This window comes from Panthera pardus, unplaced genomic scaffold (assembly GCF_024362965.1).
Source record: "Panthera pardus isolate Hobbes unplaced genomic scaffold, ASM2436296v1 HiC_scaffold_22, whole genome shotgun sequence".
In the NCBI taxonomy this organism is placed as follows: Eukaryota; Metazoa; Chordata; class Mammalia; order Carnivora; family Felidae; genus Panthera; species Panthera pardus.
The window spans coordinates 60,733,888-60,760,034 of NW_026526788.1; the positions used below are offsets into that span (position 1 = coordinate 60,733,888).

Genomic DNA, 26,147 nt, shown 5'->3' on the forward strand with positions numbered 1-26,147 from the left:
TCAAGAGAAATGATCTTTAGGAAAGAACACATAGGAGCACTATAAAACCAGGCACAGATTTCAACAGAAACACAAATAACAGCTTTTATCATCATATTCCACTACAATAAGGCATAAAACTTAAAGAAATTCTATCCAAGTAAATATAGATATTAACCATAAGAAATAAGACTAATTGCTTTAAGAACAGAGATCTAATATCCTCATGGTTAAGGAACGTGAACATGCAATTTACTAAATTTGGAATTTTGTAAATAGCAAACTCTTAGTGGTTTTGAGATTTAACTCATAATTCAAAGCAGCATTACCTCATCTGTCACTGGTTGCCGTTCTGCAATGTGTGAAACTATGAGTCAATTAGTTCTTGAAGTCACATAACAAAATTCTTCTTCAAGTCCCTAGTACAATTTATTTTTGTGTAACTTGAACCTAACTTCAAAAAGACTGTTCTGGTCTGAATCAAGTCCCTCTAACAACACGTATCTTCTGAGACAGTGTTGGAGAAAACTCTTCTGTGTCTAATTTAACTTGTCATTGGATATCACTGTTGCCCCGCACAAATCCATTTGGAATAGAGTTTCTTTGGCGATGGTGAACTTTATCCCTAGCTCCTCCCCCCACCTACGAGTCACAATTTCCTGGCCAAGGGCCCAACAACAGTTACTGCAACAACAAATGAGACTAAAGATACAAGTACAAAACCTTGGGTATATTTTGGTTATGGGTTTGTGTAATCATATACTCAAAGTCTGTTGCAATCAAAGAAAAGAAGTTACAAGTGCTTTTTTGAGAGTGCAAATTTAGATTATGAACCAATGTCTCTCTGTGAGTGACTATGTGTGTATGTTTACTTAATAAAAATATGCTACAGTGTGGATTTCTGCTGAAAATCTAATTTAGTGTCTTTCTTCCCAAATTAGTTTCTATTTCTGCTTTTGGCATTCTCATTTTACCACTCAAGCCTAAAATCTAGTTAATATCTTTTTACTCTTTCCTCTCCCTCAAATCCATATTATCTCATGTGCCTTAATTTAAATTTTCAAATGTCTATGGAATCCAGATCATCCATTTCATACTGCTAACAATTTGTCCAGGTCCTTATTAACTCATTAACTCTTAGCAATCACCTATGAATTGCTCTGCCTGCACAGTAATGGCCAGATTGACTGCTTTCAAGTAGTGTTACCCAAAGAGTGGTATGTGATCTACAGACGAATGCTGGCCTGTGAATAGTCGTTACTAACCCATGACATGACACATACAGAAATCGCAAGTATTTAGAAACTTTTATAGCAAATGTGAAAATTTTACATTTGTTGAATGTAATAATAAAAAATGTAGGGGTGGGTGCCTGGGTGGCTCAGTCGGTTAGAAATCTCACGCTCTCTCTCAAAAAACATACATTAAAAAAAAAAAAGTAAACTTACACATCTCCTCATTTTCCTAGTAATTCATTTTTATTATATTTTATAAACGTATACTTTGACAAGATTGGAATTAAAACAAAAAAAAAAACCTGGTCCCTCATCACTGATAATTTAAGAAGCACTGTCCTAAAGCTCAAACTCCTAAAGCCCATGTTGCTTTCCTACTTAATATTAATAACCTTTAGACATTCCTCCCTACCTACCCAAACTAACACATGTTTCTGTATGTTCCAGGAGTTCAAAGCTTTTTACCATCTTTCCAAAATCACTTTTATCTCACGTTGATCCACATCATGCAGCTTTTGCTCTAATAATCAAAATGAACTACTTGCTATTTCCTAAAGGTGCCCTGAGGCTTTGTTTATGCTGTTCCCTATACCTGAAATGTCCTCCTCAGTTATCTCTAATTTTTTAAGATGCAACAATCTCAAGTGATTTCTTCAAGAAACTATTCCGGCTATGCCACAGAACTATCTGACAGTGATGTTTCTGGGTCTCAGATTACTTTTGTACTTAGTGAAAGAGATTATAAAGTTGTAATCCATGTAAGAGGTTTGAATATTCAAATGTTATTTTGGCATGTAGTATATTTTGTCACATATATAAAATATATGGGTAGTTCTCTTATTCACTAGATTATAACCTTTGTGGCCAGGATTTACTAACTTCCCAAAACCTAGCACAGGGCCCTGTAAAGAATAGAGACAATATTTAACTGAGAACTGGGTTTCTTTTGGGGGTAATAAAAGTGTTCTAAAATTAGACAGTGGTATTGGTCGCACAACTCTGACTATCCTAAAACCACTGAATTGTACACTTTAAAAGGGTGAATTGAATGGTATGTGAACTATATTTCTATAAAGCTGTTATTTAAAAAACATAATGCCAAGACCTGTCTTTGTCTCTATCCTTCAATAAAAAGTATGCCTGGTGATATAATATATATATATAGGTAAGAACTTTCTAATTTATGAAATGGAGTCCTAAAAACTGATATTCAAATACCACTCCTATACAGACACAACAGAAAAATTGGGGACTAGATTTTAAAAAAGCAAAGATCATTTAAGTAATATTAGTTTTTGTTTTCATAAACTTCAGCCATTAATCTACTAATTTATCTGAATATTTTCTCTAAGGAACACCCTAAGGAGGGATACACTTTATTTATCACTTTATGCCAGAAGAACAGCACCCTGTGATTTAAAAGTATGAACAACAAGGACGCCTGGGTGGCTCAGTCGGTCAAGCAACCGACTTCAGCTCAGGTCATGATCCTGCAGTTCATGAGTTTGAGCCCCGCATCGGTCTGTGTGCTGACAGCTCAGGGCCTGGAGCCTGCTTCAGATCTGTCTCCCCCTCTCTCTCTGCCCTCCCCAGCTGACACACGGTCTCTCAAGAATAAATAAACATTTAAAAAAATTAAAAAAAAAAAAAAGTATTAACAACAAGGGGCGCCTGGGTGGCTCAGTCGGTTAAGCGTCCGACTCTGGCTCAGGTCATGATCTCACAGTTCAAGAGTTCAAGCCCCACATAGGGCTCTGTGCTGACAGCTCATAACCTGGAGCCTGCTCTGGATTCTGTGTTTCCCGATCCCTCTGCCCTTCCCTTGCTAGTACTCTGTCTCTCTCTCTCTCTCTCAAAAATAAATAGAACATTTTAAAAAGTTTTTTTAAATATTCACTTTTCTTATTCAAATACTCAATAAAAAAATGTTCCAGGGAAAAGAAGTGACTATGGTGGCATGCACAGAGCAAAATTAAAGATGATTAAAATTTAAGAGGCCATCAGTTGTAAAACTCACCCATATTATATGCCACTAAAAGCAGGGTGTGGGGGTGGGTGGAAGGGATGCCCAAGAAAAGTTAGAGCCTCATAAAGCTACAATACCACAGAGCTATACCCATAATATGAAGAAAAAGAAGAAATAAATCTACAGCACTGAAGAAACACACAAGAAAATTTGTACATCTCAGCCCTGACACAGTCTAAAGGCAGGGGGGAAAACCTCCCTTTGAGAATTTGAACAGTCATGTAGTAAGTTTGTGGTCCACATTTACATTGCTAGGATGGTTAATATTGCCCTTAGGTGACTGAAAGAAATGAAATCATCTGGAAGAACTCAACTTAATTCTAGGTGGTATATTGCTAGATGCAGCCCAATTTCAGACATGTTTAGATGTGAAAAAAATGTGTATAAAATACTAAGAGTACTTACTGGTCATACTATGACCAGTAAAGCTTTCAAAGCACACTTTAAGGAGATTCTCTTTAAGGAAGAGACATTAAAATTCCTTTCACCTTCTTTCCGAAATGAAGGAACTGCAGTAATGAGAGCAGATGGCGGGGAATAAAAGAGAAGACTAGCAAATGAAGAATATACAAATTAAGAGAGACACCAGAGAAAATATCAGTACTTCTGAATATAAATTTACTGTTCTAGAACCTCAGTCTAAATAAATACAAATTTTTCCAATCCTTTTTTTCATATTTTCCTCTAAATTCTTTTTCATTTTTTTCTCCACAAATTTTTAAAGCAAAGACCAATGTATGGAGAATAATTTATAAAATGGAGCAAAATACAAAGGTTAAATTTTGCAGAATAAAAGTAAGAAGAAAGTATGATTATCCAATGTTATTAGGCAAACTTAACAACTGTACTCACTGTGCTATAATGGAAAAGAGAGGTCAAAATCTAGAAGTTAAAATAAAAGCAAATGATAAAACTCATTTTGACCTCTTACCTAATAGAAAGCAGCACTAGTAACTCTAGTTACTCTAGAGGATCCAACAACTCTAAAGGATCAGGAAGCAATCATGACACTAGGAGAGTGCATTTTTCCTGCATAACACATCCTAAATCATCTGTATTCCCCCAAGTACATTCCCGTAAAGAAGAATAAATAATAACCTTTTTATTCACAAAATTTTAAATAAGCAAGTTGAGGAGCTTCTCAAGTCTCATCCCCCACCAACTTTATTGAGGTATCATTTACTCAACATAAAATTCACCCATTTTAAAGTTTGGTGCATTCTGGCAATCATACACACTTATGTAACAACTACCATAATCAACCCCAAATGGTCTTTCAAGTCTCCCTTTTTTAAAAGATTTTATTTTTAAAGTAATCTCTATACCCAACGTGGGGCTTGAACTCAAAACCCCAAGATCAAGACTTGCATGCTTGACCAACAAGCCAGCGAGACACCCCTCCCTCATGTCTTTTTGCAATATCACCCCGACTTCTGCCCCAAGCTACCACTGATCTATACTTTCTGTCACTACAGTTTTCATATAAATGGAATCAAATAAGCTATAGTTTGTGCCTGGCCTCTTCTTTCTTAGCACATTTCTGATACTCATTCATGTTGTTACATGTATCAAAATTAGTTATTCTATTCCTGAGCAATATTCCATATTATGGATATACCACAATTTGTCTATCCATTAAGTTACTAGATACTTTGGGCAGTTCCCAGTTTTTTACTATTATAAATAATGTTGCTATAAACACTCACATACAAATCTGTTTGGGAGATATGCTTTCATTTCTCTTGGGTAAATACCTATAAGTGGAATTACTAGGTATGTTTAACATAATAGTTGTGGGTTGGTTTTTTTTTTTTTTATTTAATGTTTATTCATTTTTGAGAGAGAAAGGATGAATGGAGGCAGAGAGAGAGGGAGGCAGAGGATTTAAAGTGGTCTCTGCACTGACAGCAGTGAGCCCCTTGTGGGGCTCAAACTCACAAACTGTGAGATCATGATCTGAGTTGAAGTCAGACACTCAACCAACTGAGCCACCCAGGCACCCCGGTCATGTTTAACTTTAAAAGGCATTGCCCAAACGTTTTTCTCTTTTGTATTCTCATCAGCAAGGCATAAGAGTTCCAGGTGCTCCATATTGTCAGTATTTGGGTTTTGTTTTTTTTTTTTAATGATTATTTATTTTAAGACCGAGAGAGAGACAGAGCATGAGCAGGGGAGGGGCAGAGAAAGGAGACACAGAATACGAAGCAGGCTCCAATCTCTGAGCTGTCAGCACAGAGCCCCACGCGGGGCTCAAACTCCCAAACAGTGAGATCATGACCTGAGGACACTTAACCGACTGAGTCACCCAGACGCCCCTACAGTGTTTTTAATTTTAGTCATTCTAGTGGGTCTGCAATGGTATCCCATTGTGTTTTTTTAATTCATATTTCCCTAATGACTAATGCTGTAGAGCATCTTTTCAAGTGCCTATTGGCCATTTCTTTTTCTGTGTGGAACATCTATTCAAATCTTTTGCCCATTTTTAAACTGGGTTTGTCTTAATTGTTGTGTTGTGAGAATTCTTCATATATTTTGGTCATAAGTCCTTTATTAGATATATATGTATTGAGAATATCTTCTCCCAGTCTGTGGCTTGCCTTTTCATGTTTTTTTTTTTAAATTTTAATGTTTATTTATTATTGAAAGACAGAGAGACAGAACATGAGCATGGGAGGGGCAGGCAGAGAGAAGAGGAGACACAAAATACAAAGCAGGCTCCAGGCTCCGAGCTGTCAGCACAGAGCCCAATGCGGGGCTCAAACTCACAAACCACGAGATCATGACCTGAGTTGAAGTCGGACGCTTAACCAATTGAGCCACCCAGGCGCCCTGCCTTTTCATTTTCTTAATGGTGTCTTTTAAATAGCAGAGTTTTGTGGTTTTTTTTTTTAATTTTCACGAAACCCAATTGAACAATTTTGATTTTCATGTTTTTATGTATTTTCTCCAAGAAATTTTTAGCTAATTCAAGATCACGAAGATTTTCACCTACACTTTACTTTTTACTTCTATATTTAGGTCTAGATCCATTTTGTGTTATTTTTTATATACGGTTTGAGGTAAAGGTCAAGACTCTTTTTTTCTGAATGAATGTTCAGTTATTCCAATCATTGAATTATCTTTGCCTCACTGTTAAAAATCAATTGACTATGTATGTGAGGGTCTATGAAGTCCCTATTAGGTTTCATGATCTATATATGACTATTCTTACACTAATACCACAGTGTCTCCAATATCACAGGTTTACATAAGGCTCAAGTATAATTTTTGGTGATTTAACTTAATAACAATCTTTTCCTATTACCATTAGGAAAATATTTCACAGATATCAAATGATATCTATGTCTAAATATTACACATATACAAACTGTGAATATTAGAATTCTTTTCATACCAAAATACAAAATTTATCCATTTATTTCTAAAAACAGCAAAGGAGAATAAACTCTGATTTCATTTATATTATCCATACATTTCAAATGAACTTGCTCAGGGGAGCCTAGCTAGCTTAGTCGGTAGAGTATGGTTCAGCATCATGAGTTCAAGCCCCACATTGGGGGTAGAGCTTACTTTTAATTAATTAATTAACAAATAAATAAATAAATAAATAAGCAAGCAACTATAAAAGCTAATCTTCAAAAAAAAAAAAAAAAGTGAGGGGTGCCTGGGTAGCTCAGTCGGTTAAGCGCCCAGCTTCGGCTCAGGTCATGATCTCACAGTTCATGTGTTCGAGCCCTGTGTCGGGCTCTGTGCTCACAGCTCAGAGCCTGGAGGCTGCTTCAGATTCTGTCTGTCTCTCTCTCTCTCTCTCTCTCTCTCTCTCTCTCTCTGCCCCTCCCCCACTAGTACTCTGTCTTTAAAAAATAAATGTTAAAAAAATAATTTAAAAAAATGAACTTGCTCATTACCTATTCATACAGCATGGAAATTGCCCCAGGGGCTCCTAGAAATAAACCTAAAAGAATATCTCAACCCTTATGGTGTCATTTGGTTTATATAGATTTCTTTCTAACTAATTCTAACACACACTTTAGGGAGAAAATTAATACTAATTACTTTCTAAGAATTTTGACTGCACCTAGAAATATAGTTCTTTTTTTAACTGATTTTTTAATGTTTATCTGTTTAGAGAAAGAGAGTGGGGGAGGGGCAGAGACAGGTAGGGAAAAGACAGAATCCCAAGCAAGCTCCATGCTGTCAGTGCAGAGCTCGCTGTGCGGCTTGAACTCACGAACTGTAAGATCATGACCCGAGCTGAAATCAAGAGCTGGATGCTTAACTGACTGAGCAACCTAGGTGCCCCTAAAAATACTGTTTTTAAATCTACAAACCAGCTTTATAAACAATCATGTGTACAAGACGGGCCAATATTACCAGCATCTGTGATCATCTTTATCATAAAAATTGTTTAACAACTGCAGGTATAGCTGATACTAGAAAGAAAACATACTAACCCTAAAGAGGCAGTTCTTTCTAATTTTCACATTTAAAGAAACTTCAAATCTAGTGATGTCATGAGAGTTCTAAAAATAATACAGAATTATTATGCCCATGGTTGTTCTCTAATGAGATTTCAAATTACAGTAAAGTGGGCCAATTTTAGTTTGCTCAAAATCAACACGATTAGATTTTTTAAAAACTGTAAACATGGAGCCCTGAAAGTATTCAAAATTTCTAATAGAACAAAGAACTAGAAAAAGAATTAAGAGCTTCCAGAAAATCAAAATTAAAATTTACTGTATTAAAAAATTTTTTTTTGTGATCTGCGTCCTACTTAACCAGAGAATGTCTCTGAAATTAACTAGGTCTAGTTACGCTTGAAGGTTAGGAGTAAAATAATTAGTATGCAATCATTAACTTACATGTCACCTATTATAGTAGTGACAAAAAGAATAGCAGTAGCAATTCAAACTCTGAGGCTTAAGAAACAATAATATAAAAACAGTGAAAACCCTAACATGGAACTATTTTATATTGCAAAGTAAAAAGGCATAGGGGATTCTATTCAAAATTACTTTTTGTCTACACTTCCCAGAAAGAAACAAAATCACAAGCCGCCTTTCACTGAATCTTTCACAACATCTTCCACAGGCACAAATTATTTGAAAATGCCTTTGAGCTTTTAAACTTCACTCATGTCTATATAAAATTCTTTGGAAAGACACCCCTATTTATTTCCAGTTTTCATAAACACTTGCCGCAGAAAAACAAAATCAGTTTACCACAGAGTAAACAGCGTGCTTAAAGCTCACTAAATTCCTATGGAGAGTATCAACCCTCAATGCTGTCTTTCAAAATAGCAATAGTAAAACTTTATAGTAGAGTATATGTGAAGCATTAACAACGTAAGCTTTCAGCTAAATTTCTTTCAATCTCTCCCTCTACCTTCTCTGTCCGGCTGGTAACACTGCTTATTAATCTTCCAATTCACAGATGACTAGAACATTTTTTTCACTGAGAAAAATGAAGGAGAAAGAATAATAAACTCACTTACCCTTCCTTAGACATTCTCAAAGATCTACTTCCTCTGGATGAGAATACAGGATCAACAAACAAGCTTCAATGATCTTTTGAGAACTGTAGCTCATTTGTTAAAGCACAGAGAACTCTGGCCCTGAGAGGCCCAACAAATTCGGGCACAATGCCGAACCCTAACCAGGCAATATCTCAGCGACCAATAGCCTCAGCTTTAAATACTTGAAAACCTAAGAATAATAGGAAAAAATTGGAGGGCAGAAAAAATAACTAATAGTCTGAATTGTTTAAGACTGGCCAGGTTAGGAAAATGACAAGTTCCCCTAAGAGACAGGAATCATTAGAGGCAAACACACAGAAAAAGCAAATTTACCCCCTAATGAGGCCTGCCAATAGTAAGCAAACAATGAGTTTCACAGAATGGAGTGGCCTTAGTCAGTCCAAATCATTTTTAGTTTTCTCTGGGAGAAAAAAAAAAAAAAAATCAATAGGATAAATAATACTATGTCTTAATTCTCAATTTAGTTATTTCCTCCCTTAGAAAATGAACAATGTGAACTACAGAGGAAGGAAGTATTTATATGCCAATCATATTACAGAAGGAATATAAAGTATTTCCACTGAGGTCTTTTTTTCCTGATCATTAACCGCTTTTAAGGAAAACATCTGTGTTCACAAATATTTTACTCCATCACCTGAAAATTTCAGCTCATGTGGAAAGAAATTTACAGATCTTTGGCATATGGGGGATAAATTCAGAACATTCTAGAGGTTAATTACAAATTTCAGAGCAAGTCGAAGTTTAAAAGACAAACATCTGCAAATTTCCTTCCTCCTGACCAAATATAATGCATGGGGATTATGCAACAAGGGGAGAAATAAACAAGTGTGTGAAAGTCTAAGAAAACTGAGATGTCAAGTAAATCCTTCTACTGGTGATTCAAATTGAAAATAAAATATACATACCTTCAAGAAATACTACATGAATTACAACTTAAAAAAAATTATCTCTTTAAATATTACCTAAATATCTTACTATAAAGGTTTCTATTAGTCATTAAAATGTTTAGTCACCAGTAACTAAAAGCACTATACCTGAAACTAAAATAACACTGTATGTTAAGTATACTTGAATAAATTTTTTTAATAAAAGCACTATTAAATGCTATAAATTCAAACTAAAATTGTTTTCAGTTTATTTAGAAAAGCAGTATGGTGTAATGGAAGAAGAATGAGCACTGGAGCAACTAGGTTTAAATTCTAGTTTCTCCACTTTCCTGCTCTGGAACCTTGAGTAAGTTATATATGCTAAGCCTCAGATTTTTTACCTATAGAAGACAGATAACATCTGGTAGGGTTATCGTCATTTGTAAGCACTCAAAAAACTTCGAGTGTTGGGGTACAGTAAAGCAACTGGGTAGCTTGTCAAGCATTATCTCACCAAAATATCTCTTGAGAAATATTTTTTTAATCCAATTTTCAAATTGTACATGAATATAAAGAACTTTCACCGACCATCCTCAAACCAAATTCCATAAATACAGGAACACAAACTGAATAGGGAAAAATGATCTAATCCTTAAGACTGCCAATTTCCCCTGGCTTCCCTGGATTTTCAGTTTGTGGCATCACAGCTCAGTGTGGTGGAAATAAATGTAATTACTAAGTTTAAGCCTTTACTACTTGCAGAGAAAGGGAAAACAAAAATTCTCACTTGGACAAAGGGTATACACACTTACATGTGCTTCCTGTGCAAATGATACTGCACTGTTTGAAGAGGATTAGCTCTTTCAAACTTCATATGGATAGTCAAGAAATATTATTGAATCTCTATGTGCCTGGTACCCATAATACAAAGATAAACATGGCAGCCCTTGATTTTAAGGAGTTCAAAGTCTAACTGGGAGGAGACCCACTCACAAAGCTTAAAAGCAGTGTGTAACTACAGTGTTAGAGATATGCACAACAGAGAGACGCATCTATAGTCTCTTGCCTGAGTCTTTCTGAAAAGACAAAATGCCCAAGTTCTTGTTTTTTAAACAGATATTGTGCTAAGCACTTTATATTATCTCATTTAATCTCAAATAACTCTGAGGTATATATTATTCCAATTTCACAGATGACAAAACAAGACTATAGAAGTTAAATACTGTGGGGGCGCCTGGGGGGCTCAGTCGGTTGAGCGTCTGACTTAGGCTCAGGTCAGGATCTCATGGTCCGTGAGTTCAAGCCCTGCATCGGGCTCTGTGCTGACAGCTCAGAGCCTGGACCCTGCTTCAGATTCTGTGTCTCCCTCTCTCTCTGCCCCTCCCCGTTCATGCTCTCTCGGTCTCAAAAATAAATAAACGTTTAAAAAAAAAAAAGGAGTTAAATACTGCGATTCTAAAGAAATTAAACGGAATAATGCAAAATGCTAACCTAAGGTCCAGCCTCTTAATCACCATGATAAAAGGATTAGATTAGCAGGTGTTAATCAGGCTAAAAGAGTAAGTGGAGAACATTTCAAAAGAAGAGGAACTAAGAATGAAAAGCAACTTAACAGACATTAGGATGTGTCGAAAAAAAAAAACAACCCTAGACTCAACTCAGAATTAATGGAATAAAGTTTGAGGCAGGGAACTGCTCAAAATGAAATTGAAAAGAAAAGAGTCAGTCTTACAGGACCTCAAATGTTATGTTAAGGGGCTTAGAATTTATCCCATTGCACAGAGAATGTGATGCCACTGAAGGTTTTAATCAGAGTGATAATTTGATTTTAAAAATAGATTTTCAGCTATGAAAAAAGATTGAAATCTTGCTGTATACAACGACATGGAGCTAGACAGTATAGTGTATAGAGAGTATAGAGCTAGAGAGTATAATGCTAAGCAAAGTAAGCAAGTCTTAGAAAGACAAATACCGTATGACTTCACTCTTATGTGGAATTTAGGAAACAAACAAAACAACCAAAAAAAAAAAAAAATGGATTTGAAGAGAACAAGGCAAAGAGATCTACTGGGGTTACTGTAGTAATCCAGGACAATGAGGACCAGAGCCTGGACTAGTATTATCAGGAATGAAAAGGCCAGAATCTATAAATGACTAGGTTCATATTAAAGCACACATATGCAGGGGCACCTGGGTGGCTCAGTCAGTTTAAGCGTCGGACTTTGGCTCAGGTCATGATCCCACGGTTTGTGAGTTTGAGCCCTGAGTCAGGCTCTGTCCTGACAGCTCAGAGCCTGGAGCCTGTTTCAGATTCTGTGTCTCCCCCTCTCTCTGCCCCTCCCATGCTTGTGCTCTCTCTCTCTGTCTCTCAATAATGAATAAATGTTAAAAAAAAAAAAAAAAAATTTAATGCACACATATGCATGTATTCTAAACGTATTGAAAAGGGACTACAAAGATGATCTCCAAACTACTAATGGTGTTCACCTGTGAGAAAGAGGTGTGAGGATGAAAGGGAAAGTGAAGGGGAACTTTCATATTCCACACTGCATTTCTGTACTCCTGAATATTGTACAATAAGAATTTACTTGTGCTGACAGCACAGAGACTGGAGCCTGCTTTGGATACTGTTTTTCTCTCTGCCCTCCCCCACTTCCACTCTTTCTCTCTCTCAAAAATAAACAAACATTAAAAAAAAAAAAAAAAGGAATTTACTTAGGGGCATCTGGGTTGCCAAGTAGGTTAAGTGTCTGACTTTGGTTCAAGTCATGATCTCACGGTTCATGAGTTCGAGCCCCCAACTGGGCTCTGAGCTGACAGCTCAGAGCCTACTTGGATCCTCTGTCTCCCTCTCTCTCTCTGCCCCTTCCCTGTGCTCTCTCTCTCCTCAAAAATAAGCAAACATTAAAAACAAAAAAGAATTTACTTGTCTATCACCTAAATAATTTTAAACACTGTTAAAAAAATAATTAAGAGATTAAAATTTGGGGGGCACTTGGGTGGCTCAGTCAGTTAAGCATCCGACTTCAGCTCAGGTCATGATCTCACGGTTTGTGGGTTCAAGCCCGCATTGGGCTCTGTGTTGACAGCTCAGAGCCTGGAGCCTGCTTCAGATTCTGTGTCTCCCTCTCTCTCTGCCCCTCCCTCTCTGGCACTCTCTCTTTCTCTCTCTTTCAAAAATAAAAGTTTAAAAATAAATGAATAGGGGCGCCTGGGTGGCTCAGTCAGTTGAGCTTCCGACTTCGGCTCAGGTCATGATCTCACCGTCTGTGAGTTCGAGCCCCACGTCGGGCTCTGTGCTGACAGCTCAGAGCCTGGAGCCTGCTTCGGATTCTGTGTCTCCCTCTCTCCCTAACCCTCCCCCGCTCATGCTCTGTCTCTCTCTGTCTCAAAAATAAAATAAAACATTAAAAAAATTAAAAAAATTAAAAAATAAAAATAAATAAAAATAAATGAATAAATAAATAAAGAGATTAAAATTTGGGATTATTGTGTTTAACTTCTGAAATAATTTAATTTCTGAATGGATGTATTAACAATTAAAATTTTCTTTTTTTTTTTTTTTATTTTAGAGAGAGAGTGAGAGCACAAGTAGGGAAAGAGCGGGGGGGGGGGTGGTGGCTGAGGGAGAAGGGGGGGGGAAGAGAGAGAGAATCCCAAATAGGCTCCACACTTAGTACAGAGCCAGACATGGGGCTCTATCCCACAACCCAGGATCATGACATGAGCCAATATCAACAGTTGGATGCTCATCCAACTGGGCCACCCAGGTGCCCCTAAAATTCTCTTTTAAAAAGCCTTGAGGGGCACCTGGGTGGCTCAGTCAGTTAAGCATCTGACTTCGGCTCAGGTCATGATCTCGCAGGTCGTGAGTTTGAGCCCTGCATCAGGCTCTGTGCTGACAGCTCAGAGCCTGGAGCCTGTTTCAGATTCTGTGTCTCCCTCTCTCTCTGCCCCTCCCCTGCTCATGCTGTCTCTCTCTCTGTCAAAAATAAATATTTTTAAAAAAAGAAAGAAAATATATCCAAAGTTATTGAGGAGGAATATATATAAGACTGACACTTCTGATATGCCTTTTGTGTAACTTTAACTTAAGCTCAGAACTAGTATATTGAATAACATATGATGTTATGAAACAGGATGCATTATGTAACGTTATATATTAAATGATAAATAATACAATTAAATCAGTAAGAATGGAAAGAAGAAAAAAATACAAGTAAAAAGTAAACAAATGAACCTAATTTCACTGCATACAACTACCCTAACCATAGTGTATAGAAAAAGAGCAAAAAAGAACTAATCCAAATAACTTAAAAAAAACAGGCATCTGATTACATACTATTAGTCACTGGCAGGGTAGAGTAAGAAAGCAAAAGTAATGCAACAAATTCTGAACTTTTTATTTTTTTTATTTAAAAAAAATTTTTTAAGTTTATTTATTTATTTTGAGACAGTGTGAGAGAGAGCAAGCAGGAGAGGTAGAGAGAGAGGGAGACAGAGCAAATCACAAGCAGGCTCCACACTGACAGTGCAGAGCCCAATGTGGGGCTCAAACTCACAAACTGTGAGCTGAAATCAAGAGTCAGACACTTAACTGACTAAGCCACCGAGGCGCCCCAAATTCTGAACTTTTTAAAAGTTTGTTTGTTATGGTATGAGCAAATCAATTATGAAACTATTCTAGATGTATTATTAGAATGAGCAAATGAGTAAAGATGTTGATGTTGTGAAGATTCAGGGTTCTCTTTACAGAACAACAGATATTTTCATGAAATCAAAGTAAACAAGGGGGCACCTGGGTGGCTCAGTCAGTAGAGCGTCTAACTCCTGATCTCACGGTTGCAGGCCCAAGCCCTCTGCTGGGTGTAGAGATTACTTAAAACTAAAATTAAAAAAAAAAAAAAAAAAAAAAAAAAAGAAAGTAAACAAGAAAGAACCTTACTGGGAAAAACTGGAATTAGAATAGTGCAAACTCATGATTTCAAAAATATATGTAAGAATGTGTGTACTCAGTGAAAATAATTTTGACAAATAAAGGTAGACATCTCTAGAATACTCCACCCAAAACAAGCAGAACATGCTTTCTTGTCAAGTACATATAGAAGATTATATAAGAATGAGGTGCAAATCAATAGCAAAAAGTTTGTGGGACATTCACAAATACGTGGAAATTCAACAACACATTCCTGAATAACTGATGTGTCAAAAAGAAATCATAAGAGAACATAGAAAATACTTCAGAGATCACTCAAAAACACACAACATATCAAAATTTAGGGGATACAGTGAAAGCTGTACTGAGAGGTAAATTTATAGCTTTACAACGCATTTATTAAAAGAGAGAAAACATTTCAAAGCAATGACCCAAGCTTCTACCTTAAGAAATTCAAAAATGAAGAGCAAATTATACTCAAAAAACAAGCAGAAGGAAGCAAACGATAAAGATCAGAGCAGAAATAAAATAAAACAGAAAAACACTGGAGAAAAGTAAATGAAACCAAAGGTTGGTTTCAACAATATAACAACATTTAGCTAGAATGAAGAAAAAAAGAATCAAATTACTAAAGTCATAAATGAAAGCAGACACATTACTACTGACCTTAAAGAAATAAAAACAAATAGAAGAGAATACTATAAACAATTGTATGCCAACATAACAGGTAAAAGAGATGAAATGGACAAATACCTAGAAACACACAAACTACCAACACTGACTCAAGAAGAAATAGAAAATCTGAATAAACCAATAATAAGTAAAGAAATTAAGTCAGTAATAAAAAAAAAAAAAATCTTCCAACAGCACAGGCAACCTCAGTCCTGGGCTAAACAGTGTACAGACACAAGTAGCCCTGGCTACTTCAGATAGATGGAAGCCTTTTGTATTTAAGCAAGTTGGAGGGGAGGGGTGACAGAGGAAGTATGAGAGAAGAAGGAGATGTGAACATTAAGTTATTCACATTGTCCTGATGCTGAATATGGATGCTGGTATATCCAAATATTGACATAGTTCTTGTGTTTTTCAATTTAAGAAAGAGAATTTGCAAAATCTTTTTTGGTTGTATAAACCGGTTATATTCATGACCTTGTATGTATTTCATAAAGTGAATATCAATAAATACTGTTTAAAGTAAAAATAAAAAATCGTCCAACAAAGCTGAAAATTTATAGCTTCCCTGGTGAACTCTATCAAATGTTCAAATAAAAATTAACACCAATCTTTCTCAAATTTTTCCATCAGAGTTGAGCCAGTAGTACATCTCAATACCTAAGCCAGGAAAAAGAAAATATAGAACAATATCCCTATGTAGATAAAAAAAAAAAAAATCCTCAACAAAATACCAGCAAACCAAATCCAACTAAGTACAAAAACCACATGATCATTTCAATAGACACAAAAAAGCATGTGACAAAATCCAACACCCTTTCATGATAAATACATTCAACAAACTAGAACTAGAAAGGAATTTCAAACTAGGAATAAAAAGGAATTTTCATAACCTGATTAAAGGACAGCTATGATAAACCTGCAGCTAACATCATACTAAATGATGAAAGATTGCAAGATTTCTTCCTAAGGTGAGGCAAAAGAAAAGGGATGTTTACTCTTACTAGTCCTGTACAGCGCTGTACTGGACATGATAGCCAAAATTAGGCAAGAAAAAAGCCCTCCAAATTGGAAAAGAAGTAAATCTATCCTTATTTGCAGATGACATGATCTTATATGTAGAATCACTAAAAAATCCACAAAACAAACAAACTGTTAGAGCTAATGGCTATTTTGTTTTTATGCCATCCATATATCCTCGGTAGTAAAGAATCAGTCTTTTGCCCATTTCCTCATTGGGTTGAATTTTTAAGTTCTTTATATATTCTGGAAAGAAATCTTTAACAGATGCGTGATTTACAAATATTTTCTCAGTCCGCAGCAGCCTTATACTTAATAGCTAAAAACCAAAAAGCTCTAAGGTCCATAAACAGAAAATAGATGAACAAACTGTGGTATACTGATAACAATGGAAGGCAGAATAATAATAAAAAAGAACAAATTACTGATACACACAAGAATATAGATGAATCTATCTCTCAAACATTACTTTGAATAAAAGAAGTCATACACAAGAGTCCTTGAAGGTGAAATATGCTATCTAAATATGAGTAACATGTCTTCAAACGGAGTTTCTTTCTATGGATTTCATTAAATCAAAGATCTGCTATCTCTTTTTTTTTTTTAATTTTTTTTTTAATGTTTATTTATTTTTGAGACAGAGAGAGACAGAGCATGAACGGGAGAGGGTCACAGAGAGAGGGAGACACAGAATCTGAAACAGGCTCCAGGCTCTGAGCTGTCAGCACAGAGCCCGACGCGGGGCTCGAACCCACGGACCGTGAGATCGTGACCTGAGCCGAAGTCGGACGCTTAACCAATCGAGCCACCCAGGTGCCCCTTAGATCTGCTATCTCTTATTCTCTCTCTTCCTTGCCACTGCCACCAAACCACTTTTCTATTTTACTTTTAGGTAGGTTTCTGGAAGAAGCATAAAGGGAATGGAAGCAGAGAAACAAACTGAAAATGTTTTAGGATCCAGTATCTTTTTTTGAACAATAAAGTTTAGAGAATCTGTATTCCATAAAGTAGGATCACCACACATTACGAAGAGAACTTATATTTAGAAGAGACCAGGAATACCTATGATGTAAGAAAAAAAAGGTAAGTCACTGAAATTTTTTAAACTTTTCACGCTGAGATAATTCTAGATTCATATGCAGTAGCAAGAAATAACACGGAAAGATTCCTCTATATCGTTCACCTAGTTTCCATCAAGGAGAAGATCCTGTATAAATACAGTACAATATCACAACCAGGGAACTGATATCGATACAATTCACCAACTTTATCCAGATTTCACCAGCTTTACATGCATTCATGTGTATGTAGCTTCATGTAATCATCACTGAAGTCAAGACACAAAACAGTTCCAATCATAAGGATTCCCTGTGTTATTTTTTTACAGCTATGCTCACCTCCCTTCACTTACCCCAATCCCTAACTCCTTGCAACACTACTGTTCTTAATCTCCATAATTTTGTCATTTCACGAATGTTACAGAGATGGAATCATGTACTAGGCAAACTTTTGAGATTGGCTTTATTAACTCAGCATAATTTTCTTGATACAGCAAAGTTGTGTGTATTGATAGTTCATTCTTTTTTATTGTTGAATGGGATTCTTCAGAGCTAATATTTTAGGCAAAAAAATAGGGTGAAAAAAACCCTTCCCAGCTCCTGAATCCTTATCTGCCATTCCCTAGGAATATGAAACACTATTCAAAGCATTAGAATGATATACTAACAAAAAAAGTTTAACACAGTTCTGATAACTCGACCTCACTCTTCTTATTCTGACAAGATATATGCCATCTGTATATTATTTAAGGAACACAGCTGCTTGACATTTCTGAGGACCTATCTCTTCCATGTGATTTTCAATTCATAAGATGGCTATTGAAATCTTATCAACTTGTCCATTTGACTATTAAAACCTATACTAAAATGACAGGTTAATTCAGCTTAATCAACGATACAACTAAAACGCTGAATGACATTCATGTGATATGTACTAAGTGGTTAACTGAGAAAGAAATTAAAATTTATCAACATGGCAGTCTCCCTCTGTATAAAACCTGATACTTGTTTTTAACTTGCAGTTAAAAAAAATCATAAACACTTCTAATTCTACCAGTGTGCCAAGCTACAAATACTACAAAATAATTTTATATAGGTACACAAATACCTTTTTACTCCTTAAACATATATAATAATTTAACTCTGAGTAGAGAAGAAATTAGAGAGGTTTAAATAAGCACTGGAATGGCTCTGGAGGCCTAAATTTCAATTTAAAAAATCATTTTGGAAAAATATAAAGAACTTAAAGACAAAGTGATTACAAGGTCTTTTAAAATAAGGCAAAAGACTGCTTAACCAAAAATTCACAGGCCCAATTGTTTATCAGACCTCAGTTCAACATGATAAAACCACTGCTGAATTCATAAGCTATATTCATAAAGAACCAACTTACTTACAGAAATTCTTCTGTACTATAATCATCAAAATTTAAAAGGAAAGAAACAAATACCTGATTTCAGCACCCTGGGCACAGTCAACGTCGAGAGAAGATGCAAAATCTAATTGTTCCATTCTTGGATTTGATAGATACAAATTGTGATCTATACTGATCACTATCAGATTCTCAGTGTTAAACAAGGAACTACCTAAGAGGTAGTTGTCTAACTTGCCTCCTTCAAGCCACTGTAACATCTGAGCAACTCAGCCTATCTTCTGACCATAGAGCAAAACTATTCCAATGAAGGGTTTGGCTTGATAATTATCTTCAGCCTAGAAGACTCAATAACCATAATAAGGAAATGAAAGACGTACAATAGTCATACATTCTGAAGGCCAGTTTCTTAAAAATGACTCATGACCATCATTTTTAAGACTAATATTAGCAAGAAAAAAGCCAGAAGTTAGATGTCTATTTACTTAACTAAAAATATTTAGCTTCTTCTAAAAAGGGAATTCTAAAGCATCACACAGTGTATAGTTTATGATAAATGATCATCAGAGTCTACCTAATTCAACCAGTGATAAATTACCAACTCCAATAAATGTCTTTAATAAAAAACCCTAGAAACAGAATATTCTACAAACTTATTTAACTAGAAAACTAAAATAAATTCCTTTTAAATGATTTCTATTAAAAATTTTTAATTAACAAAAGCAAATACTTGCAAAAATTCAAGAACCCAAATTCTACATTAAAAGGAAAATCTGCAATATACGACAAGATGGATAAACCTTGAGAACACTACGCTAACTGAAATAAGTCTGTCACAAAAAGACATACTGTATGATTGTACTTATATGAATACTTGGAGTTATCAAAATTATAAAGACAGACAGTATAATGGTGATTGCCAGGGGCTGGAGGAGGAAAGGGGAGTTACTGTTTAATAAGTATAGTATCAATTTTACAAAATGAAGTTAGAGGGATGGATACTGGTGATGGCTGCACAACAGTATGAATGTACTTAAAACCACCGAACCATATGCTTAAAACAGTGAAGACGTAAACTATATGATGTGTACACTTTACCACAATAAAAAGGAAAAAAATGTTTTAAGTGATCTAAAAATTCAAATCCTTGAAGATGTTTTTCTCCTGTTTCTATTATTTCAGATTGTACTCTACTATATGAAGACTATAGGGTGCAGAGCCAATCTACAATCTTACAGGAAATATCATTCTAAATGAGTCAGAAGCACTCAGGCTATATATGACATACTACATACAATTAGGACATGTGATGTTTACTCGATGATCTCTCTTCATTGCACAATTCTAGCCCCTGTTTCTACTGACAAACATGTTACATCATAACCAAATGTATGCAGCATAAACACTAAACAAATAACTGAACAAGTATAAAACACCTGTATATTTCCTCTTTCCTCCAACCTAGAAACAAATGAGTAATTATGAGTTGTTGTCGGTTCCTGGAGTTCCCATACAACTTTTTAGCACTACCAGTACACCAGCATTTCTTTCTACTTATACCTTGCTTACCCAAGATGGGAAGCCAGATAGTTCTAGTAGGGACCAGGACTTTGTATCCTATTAATTTATGGAAAATGTAAACTTCTAATTTCTGTCTAAAAACAAACGATCTCTAAACGCAGTACTTCTACGTATTTTGGCTACTGAAGGTTTGGGGAGAGACAGCCACTTAATTGACTCCATTAAAAGTGGCATATAAAAATATTTACATTTTAAACTTTTAAATGATTTTTAAAAGGATTTAGAGAAAATATTAGTCTTAAGATAATAAATGTTGCTAATACTCAGCATTACCACATTCAATCGAATACACAGTAGCCAGGAGAGACAATTTCAAAAAATCTATTTAAAAACTATAATCAGTTTGTAGCAAATGTCAAATAAGAATTTCATTCTTATTTTTAAATGTTTTTACTTACTTTTGAGACAGAGAGAGCATGCACACAAGCAGAAAAGGGGCAGAGAGGGGGACAGAGAATCCAAAGTGGGCTCCACACTGAAAGCAGAGAGCCCAATGCAGGGCTCGAACTCACTGTGAGATCATGATCTGAGCCAAAGTCGGAGGCTCTTAGTTGGTTACTAAGCCACCCAGGCACCCCAAGAATTTCACTCTTATTAACTAAGGTACAGAGCGCCTGGGTGGCTCAGGCAGTCAGTTGAGCATCAGAGTTCAGCTCAGGTCATGATCTCACGGTTCATGGGTTTTAGCCCTGCGTCCTGCTCTGTGCTGACAGCTTGGAGCCTGGAGCCTGCTTCAGATTCTGTGTCTCCCTTTCTTGCCCTCTCCTGCATGTTCCCTCCTGCGTGTTCCCTCTCTCTCTCTCTCTCTCTCTCTCTCTTAAAGAAATTAAAAAAATGTTAACTAAGGTACAATTCTCCAGCAGCTGAAGACTTTCTTCAGTTAAGGACTTTTATTAGTAGATATATTAAAACACAGCAGCAGCAGTATGGTGTACTAGCGCTTAAAAATCTAGACTCTAGACTAGGTTTGAACCATAAACTGGCCTTATAATCTATGTAAATTGCCTAACTTCTCTACACATTAATTTCATCATCTGTAAAATGAGGACAATATGTGCCCACTTTACAGAGCTGTTTTGAGGATTAAACAGACAAAATACTTACCGATGATAGGCTTCTCGCCGATACTTTTTCAGGGCATGCTTATCCATGTTAGCAGGCATATCCGCTGCATTCTGTAACCGATCACTCCAGGAGGTTGACATTTTATTTCAATTGTATGCTGAATTCTAGAAAAGAAAATCAGTAGTTTAGTAGCTTAATGTTGGTATCTATTTACTGTTATCTGATTTTTTTAAAAATCAGAAAAACTCTAGATTGCAAATTTACTGATATAATTATCTATTTAAATATACTGAATATGGTAAATATACTGAAAAATTATACTTACCCTTCTAAACTATGTCAATTTACAAAAATAATTTCATATGGTAATTTCTATCCAGACAGATCATATTCCAAATAATTAAGCATGACTGCCAATAAAAACTAACTTCAATCCTAGATTCTAGAAGAGACCTAGACAACAGATTTGTGAAAATATATTAATTTTCAGTTAATATAGGTTTCAAAATATGTAAAGTAAGCAACTCTGTAATTCTCTTTTTTTTAATGTTTATTTTTGAGAGAGAGTGCAAGTGGTAGCACTCTTGTGTGCACAAGAGCACAGGAGGGGCCGAGAGACAGAGACAGAAAGGCAAAGACAGAGACAGAGAGAGAGGAAGAGAATCCTAAGTAGGCTCCTTGCTGTCAGGGTGGAGCCCAACATGGGGCTCAAACCTAAACTGTGAGATCATGACCTATGCTGAGATCAAGAGCCAGACACTCAGCCCACTGAGCCACTCACGCACCCCAGCAACTCTTTAATTCTAATCAACACACTAAGCTCAATCAATGGGGGTAGAATTGCAAGTAATGAATGTCTGATTTCTAATTATATCATGCTTTTAAATTTTTCTACAATTATCTTTCAGCTGGTATTAAAGACTATGGACTAGAAAAAAAAAAAAAAAAACTAAAGCATTTTACCTATTAGAATAAACATCTAAAATAAGGTGAGCATGGGGAGCCTGGCTGGCTCAGTGCAACATACAAGTTTTATTTTAATTTTTTTAATGTTTATTTTTTTGAAAGAGAGAGAGCGTGAGTACAAGCAGGGGACAAGCAGGGGACGGGCAGAGAGGGAGACACAAAATCAGAAGCAGGCTCCAGGCTCTGAGCTGTCAACACAGAGCCTGATGCAGGATCTCGAACTCTCTCGAACTGGGAGCCACCCAGGCACCCTGGAACATGCAACTTTTGATCTCAGGGCTGTAAATTTGAACCCAAGGTAGGGTGTAGAGATTAAATCTTTTTTTTTTTTTTTTTTGAGAGAGAGAGAGAGAGAGTGTGGGGAAGAGGGACTGAGGGAGAGGGAGAGAGAGAATCTCAAGAGGGCACCACACTCAATGTGGAGCCCGACACAGGGCTCAATCCCACAACCCTGGGATCATGACCTGAACTGAAATCTAGAGTCAGTCAACTGACTGAGTCACCAAGGTGCCCTCAAAATAAAATATTTAGGGGGAAAAAAAAAAAAAAAAAAAAGGAGTGCCACAGAAGTGCCTGGGTGGTTCAGTCAATTCAGTTCAGCGCCCAACTCTTGATGTCACTTACGACATTAAGTCAATTTTTAAATTTTGTAGGTTTGTTTTTTTTTTAAAATGATTCATTGAGGTGAAATTCAAAAAAGTTAAACCATTTTAAAGTAAATAAGTCAGGGGCACCTGGCAGGCTCAATTGGAAGAGCATGTGACTCTTGATATCAGGATTGTGAGTTCAAACACCACTTTGGGGGGCACCTGGGTGGCTCAGTCGGTTAAGCATCCGACTTTGGCTCAGGTCATGATCTCACGGTCCGTGAGTTCGAGCCCCGTGTCGGGCTCTGTGCTGACAGCTCAGAGCCTGGAGCCTGCTTCCAATTCTGTGTCTCCCTCTCTCTCTGACACTCCCCCGTTCATGCTCTCTCTCAAAAATAAATAAACATTTAAAAAAAAAAATTCAAACACCACTTTGGGTGTAGAGATTACTTAAAAATAAAATCTTTTATTTTTTTTATTTTATTTTTTTTTAAATAAAATCTTTTAAATAAATAAAGTCAAAAAATAAAAAATAAGTCAATGGCATATTCATAACATTGTGCAATTTCTACCTCTATCTAGTTCCAAAATATTTCCATCACTCCAAAGTAAAACCCCTTACACTTTAAGCAGTTTCTCCCTCATCCCCCTTAGCCCTCAACATGGCAACCACCAATCTGGGTTCTGTCTCGACAGATTTATCTATTCTGGATATTTCATATAAATGGAATCATGTAACATGTAACCTATTGTGTCTGACTTCTGTCATTTAACATAATATTTCTCATTTCATCCATATTGTACCAAGTTTCCATTGTACGTATTTATCACAATTCATCACAATTGATGGATGTCTGGACTATGTCCACCTTTTGGCTACTGTGAATAGTGCTGCTATGAACAGGTACAATGTATTTACATAGCAGTCTCCAATTCTTTTGAATATATATTTAGGTCTGTAAGTTTTTAAAGTAACCATGATTTCTAAACACTGTTTACAGAACAACAGTACTGGTATTTATAAAAGATTCTAGTTAAAATCTTTTTCTTTATTTATTATGAGAGAGCAAGAGAGAGAGGGCATGAACATGGGGGGGGGGGGGGGGGGGAGGTGCAGAGAGAGGAGAAAGAATCCCAAGCAGACTCTGTACTGTCAGTGCAGAGCCTGACGTAGGCCTTGAATGAACGAACCATGAGACCATGACCTGAGACGAAATCAAGAGTCAGATATTTAACCGACTGAGCCACCCAGGTGCCCCTCTAGTTAAAACCTTATTAAAGTTTAAAATTAACTTGAGAGGAAGTTATTTGTTAGACTATTATAATTAAATCTAGACATACTATAAGGATTTTTTCTTTTAATAAAAAAAGATTCATGTAACAAATCTGGACCATTTTGTGGACCAAAAAGGGAGAAATTTAGAAGTGAGAATTATGATGGAACATCAATGATTTCTGGAATAGAGATTGGGAAGAGGACCAGAAATATAACTTACATGTATTTAACACTCAGATATGAAATTTGTATTCTATGGTAAATTAAGAGAAATCAGAATAGTCATGCATTAAAACAAGACTTCAACTGTAATTATGGTCCATCCAATAAAGCAAGGGAAATAAAATTTGTTTATTGTTGAGGTTTTTTTAAATTGTTGAGGTCTTAAGGAAATTCCAATTTTTAAAAATCTCAATATTCACAAAAGGCTACTTCTTAACATTTTTTCTTTTTAAATTAGGGAGATGTGCAGAAGGTGAGCTCTCTAATCTTCATTTGTATAATGATTAGTACACACGGGTGAGGAAACCCATTTGAAGCCTGAAAAAGAACCAACCAGAGTTAAAAGGAAACAATCTCTGAAGCTCATGCAGGTTGGGAAGAGTTCCCATCCCAAGTAGCCAGAATGAAAAACCTCATCACTAACACAGTATTGAGTAGAGTACAGTTGGAAGGGTTTGTGTGGGGCAAAATCATCAAGACTAAACATTGCTTTCATCCTGCCTAGCAAAAGTTAAAAGACCTGAAAGGACCAAACTGCTTCCAAGTACCTCAACCATGCCAAAAAACAAAGTTTAAACATATTCATAAGAATACAAAAATATCCAGAGGCGCCTGGGTGGCTCAGTCGGTTAAGCGTCCGACTTCAGCTCAGGTCACGATCTCGCGGTATGTGAGTTCGAGCCCCGCATCGGGCTCTGTGCTGACTGCTCAGACCCTGGAGCCTGTTTCGGATTCTGTGTCTCCCTCTCTCTCTGGCCCTCCCCCGTTCATGCTCTGTCTGTCTCTGTCTCAAAAATAAATAAATGTTTAAAAAAAAAATTTTAATAAAAAAAAAAAAAGAATACAAAAATATCCAGCAACCAACAAGGTAAAATTTATACTGTCTGACATTCAATCAAAAATTATTAGCATTCAAAGAAATAGGACAATATGACCTACAATGAGGAGAGAAATCCATCAATTGCATAAATGACACAGATGATAAAATTTGTACAAACATTTAAAAATGACAACTACAATTATCTGAGATGAAAAACATGCTGGAGGGGTGGCTGGCTGGCTTAGTTGGAGAAGCATGGGACTCTTGATCTTGGGGTTGTGTTTATTTAAAAATAAAATCTTAAAAAAAAATTTTTTTTAATCATGCTGCAATGGTATTGGCACAAAAACAGACACATAGACCAATGGAATAGAATAGAAACCCCAGAACTAGACCCACAAACTTATGGCCAACTAATCTTTGACAAAGCAGGAAAGAACATCCAATGGAAAAAAGACAGTGTCTTTAACAAATGGTGCTGGGAGAACTGGACAGCAACATGCAGAAGATTGAAACTAGACCACTTTCTCACACCATTCACAAAAATAAACTCAAAATGGATAAAGGACCTGAATGTGAGACAGGAAACCATCAAAACCCTAGAGGAGAAAGCAGGAAAAGACCTCTCTGACCTCAGTCGTAGCAATTTCTTACTTGACACATCCCCAAAGGCAAGGGAATTAAAAGCAAAAATGAACTACTAGGACCTTATGAAGATAAAAAGCTTCTGCACAGCAAAGGAAACAACCAACAAAACTAAAAGGCAACCAACGGAATGGGAAAAGATATTTGCAAATGACATATCGGACAAAGGGCTAGTATCCAAAATCTATAAAGAGCTCACCAAACTCCACACCCAAAAAACAAATAACCCAGTGAAGAAATGGGCAGAAAACATGAATAGATACTTCTCTAAAGAAGACATCGGAT

The 26,147-nt window shown here is 36.1% G+C and overlaps 1 protein-coding gene across 5 annotated transcripts in view; it reads right to left on the reverse strand.

Moving 5' to 3' along the window:
- The window catches only part of NT5C2 (5'-nucleotidase, cytosolic II), a 144,926-nt gene that overhangs the window by 51,308 nt on the left and 67,471 nt on the right, over positions 1-26,147 (reverse strand). For 3 of the 5 annotated variants that reach the window (XM_053909892.1, XM_019459301.2, XM_019459300.2), the window contains exon 2: positions 21,386-21,510. In XM_053909892.1, coding sequence (XP_053765867.1) covers positions 21,386-21,486 — 101 coding nt within the window. In that variant the 5' untranslated portion in view covers positions 21,487-21,510. Of the gene's footprint in view, positions 1-308; positions 461-18,778; positions 18,920-21,385; positions 21,511-26,147 lie in introns of those variants that run through there. The other 2 variants (XM_053909891.1, XM_019459304.2) reach the window with 2 other exon arrangements.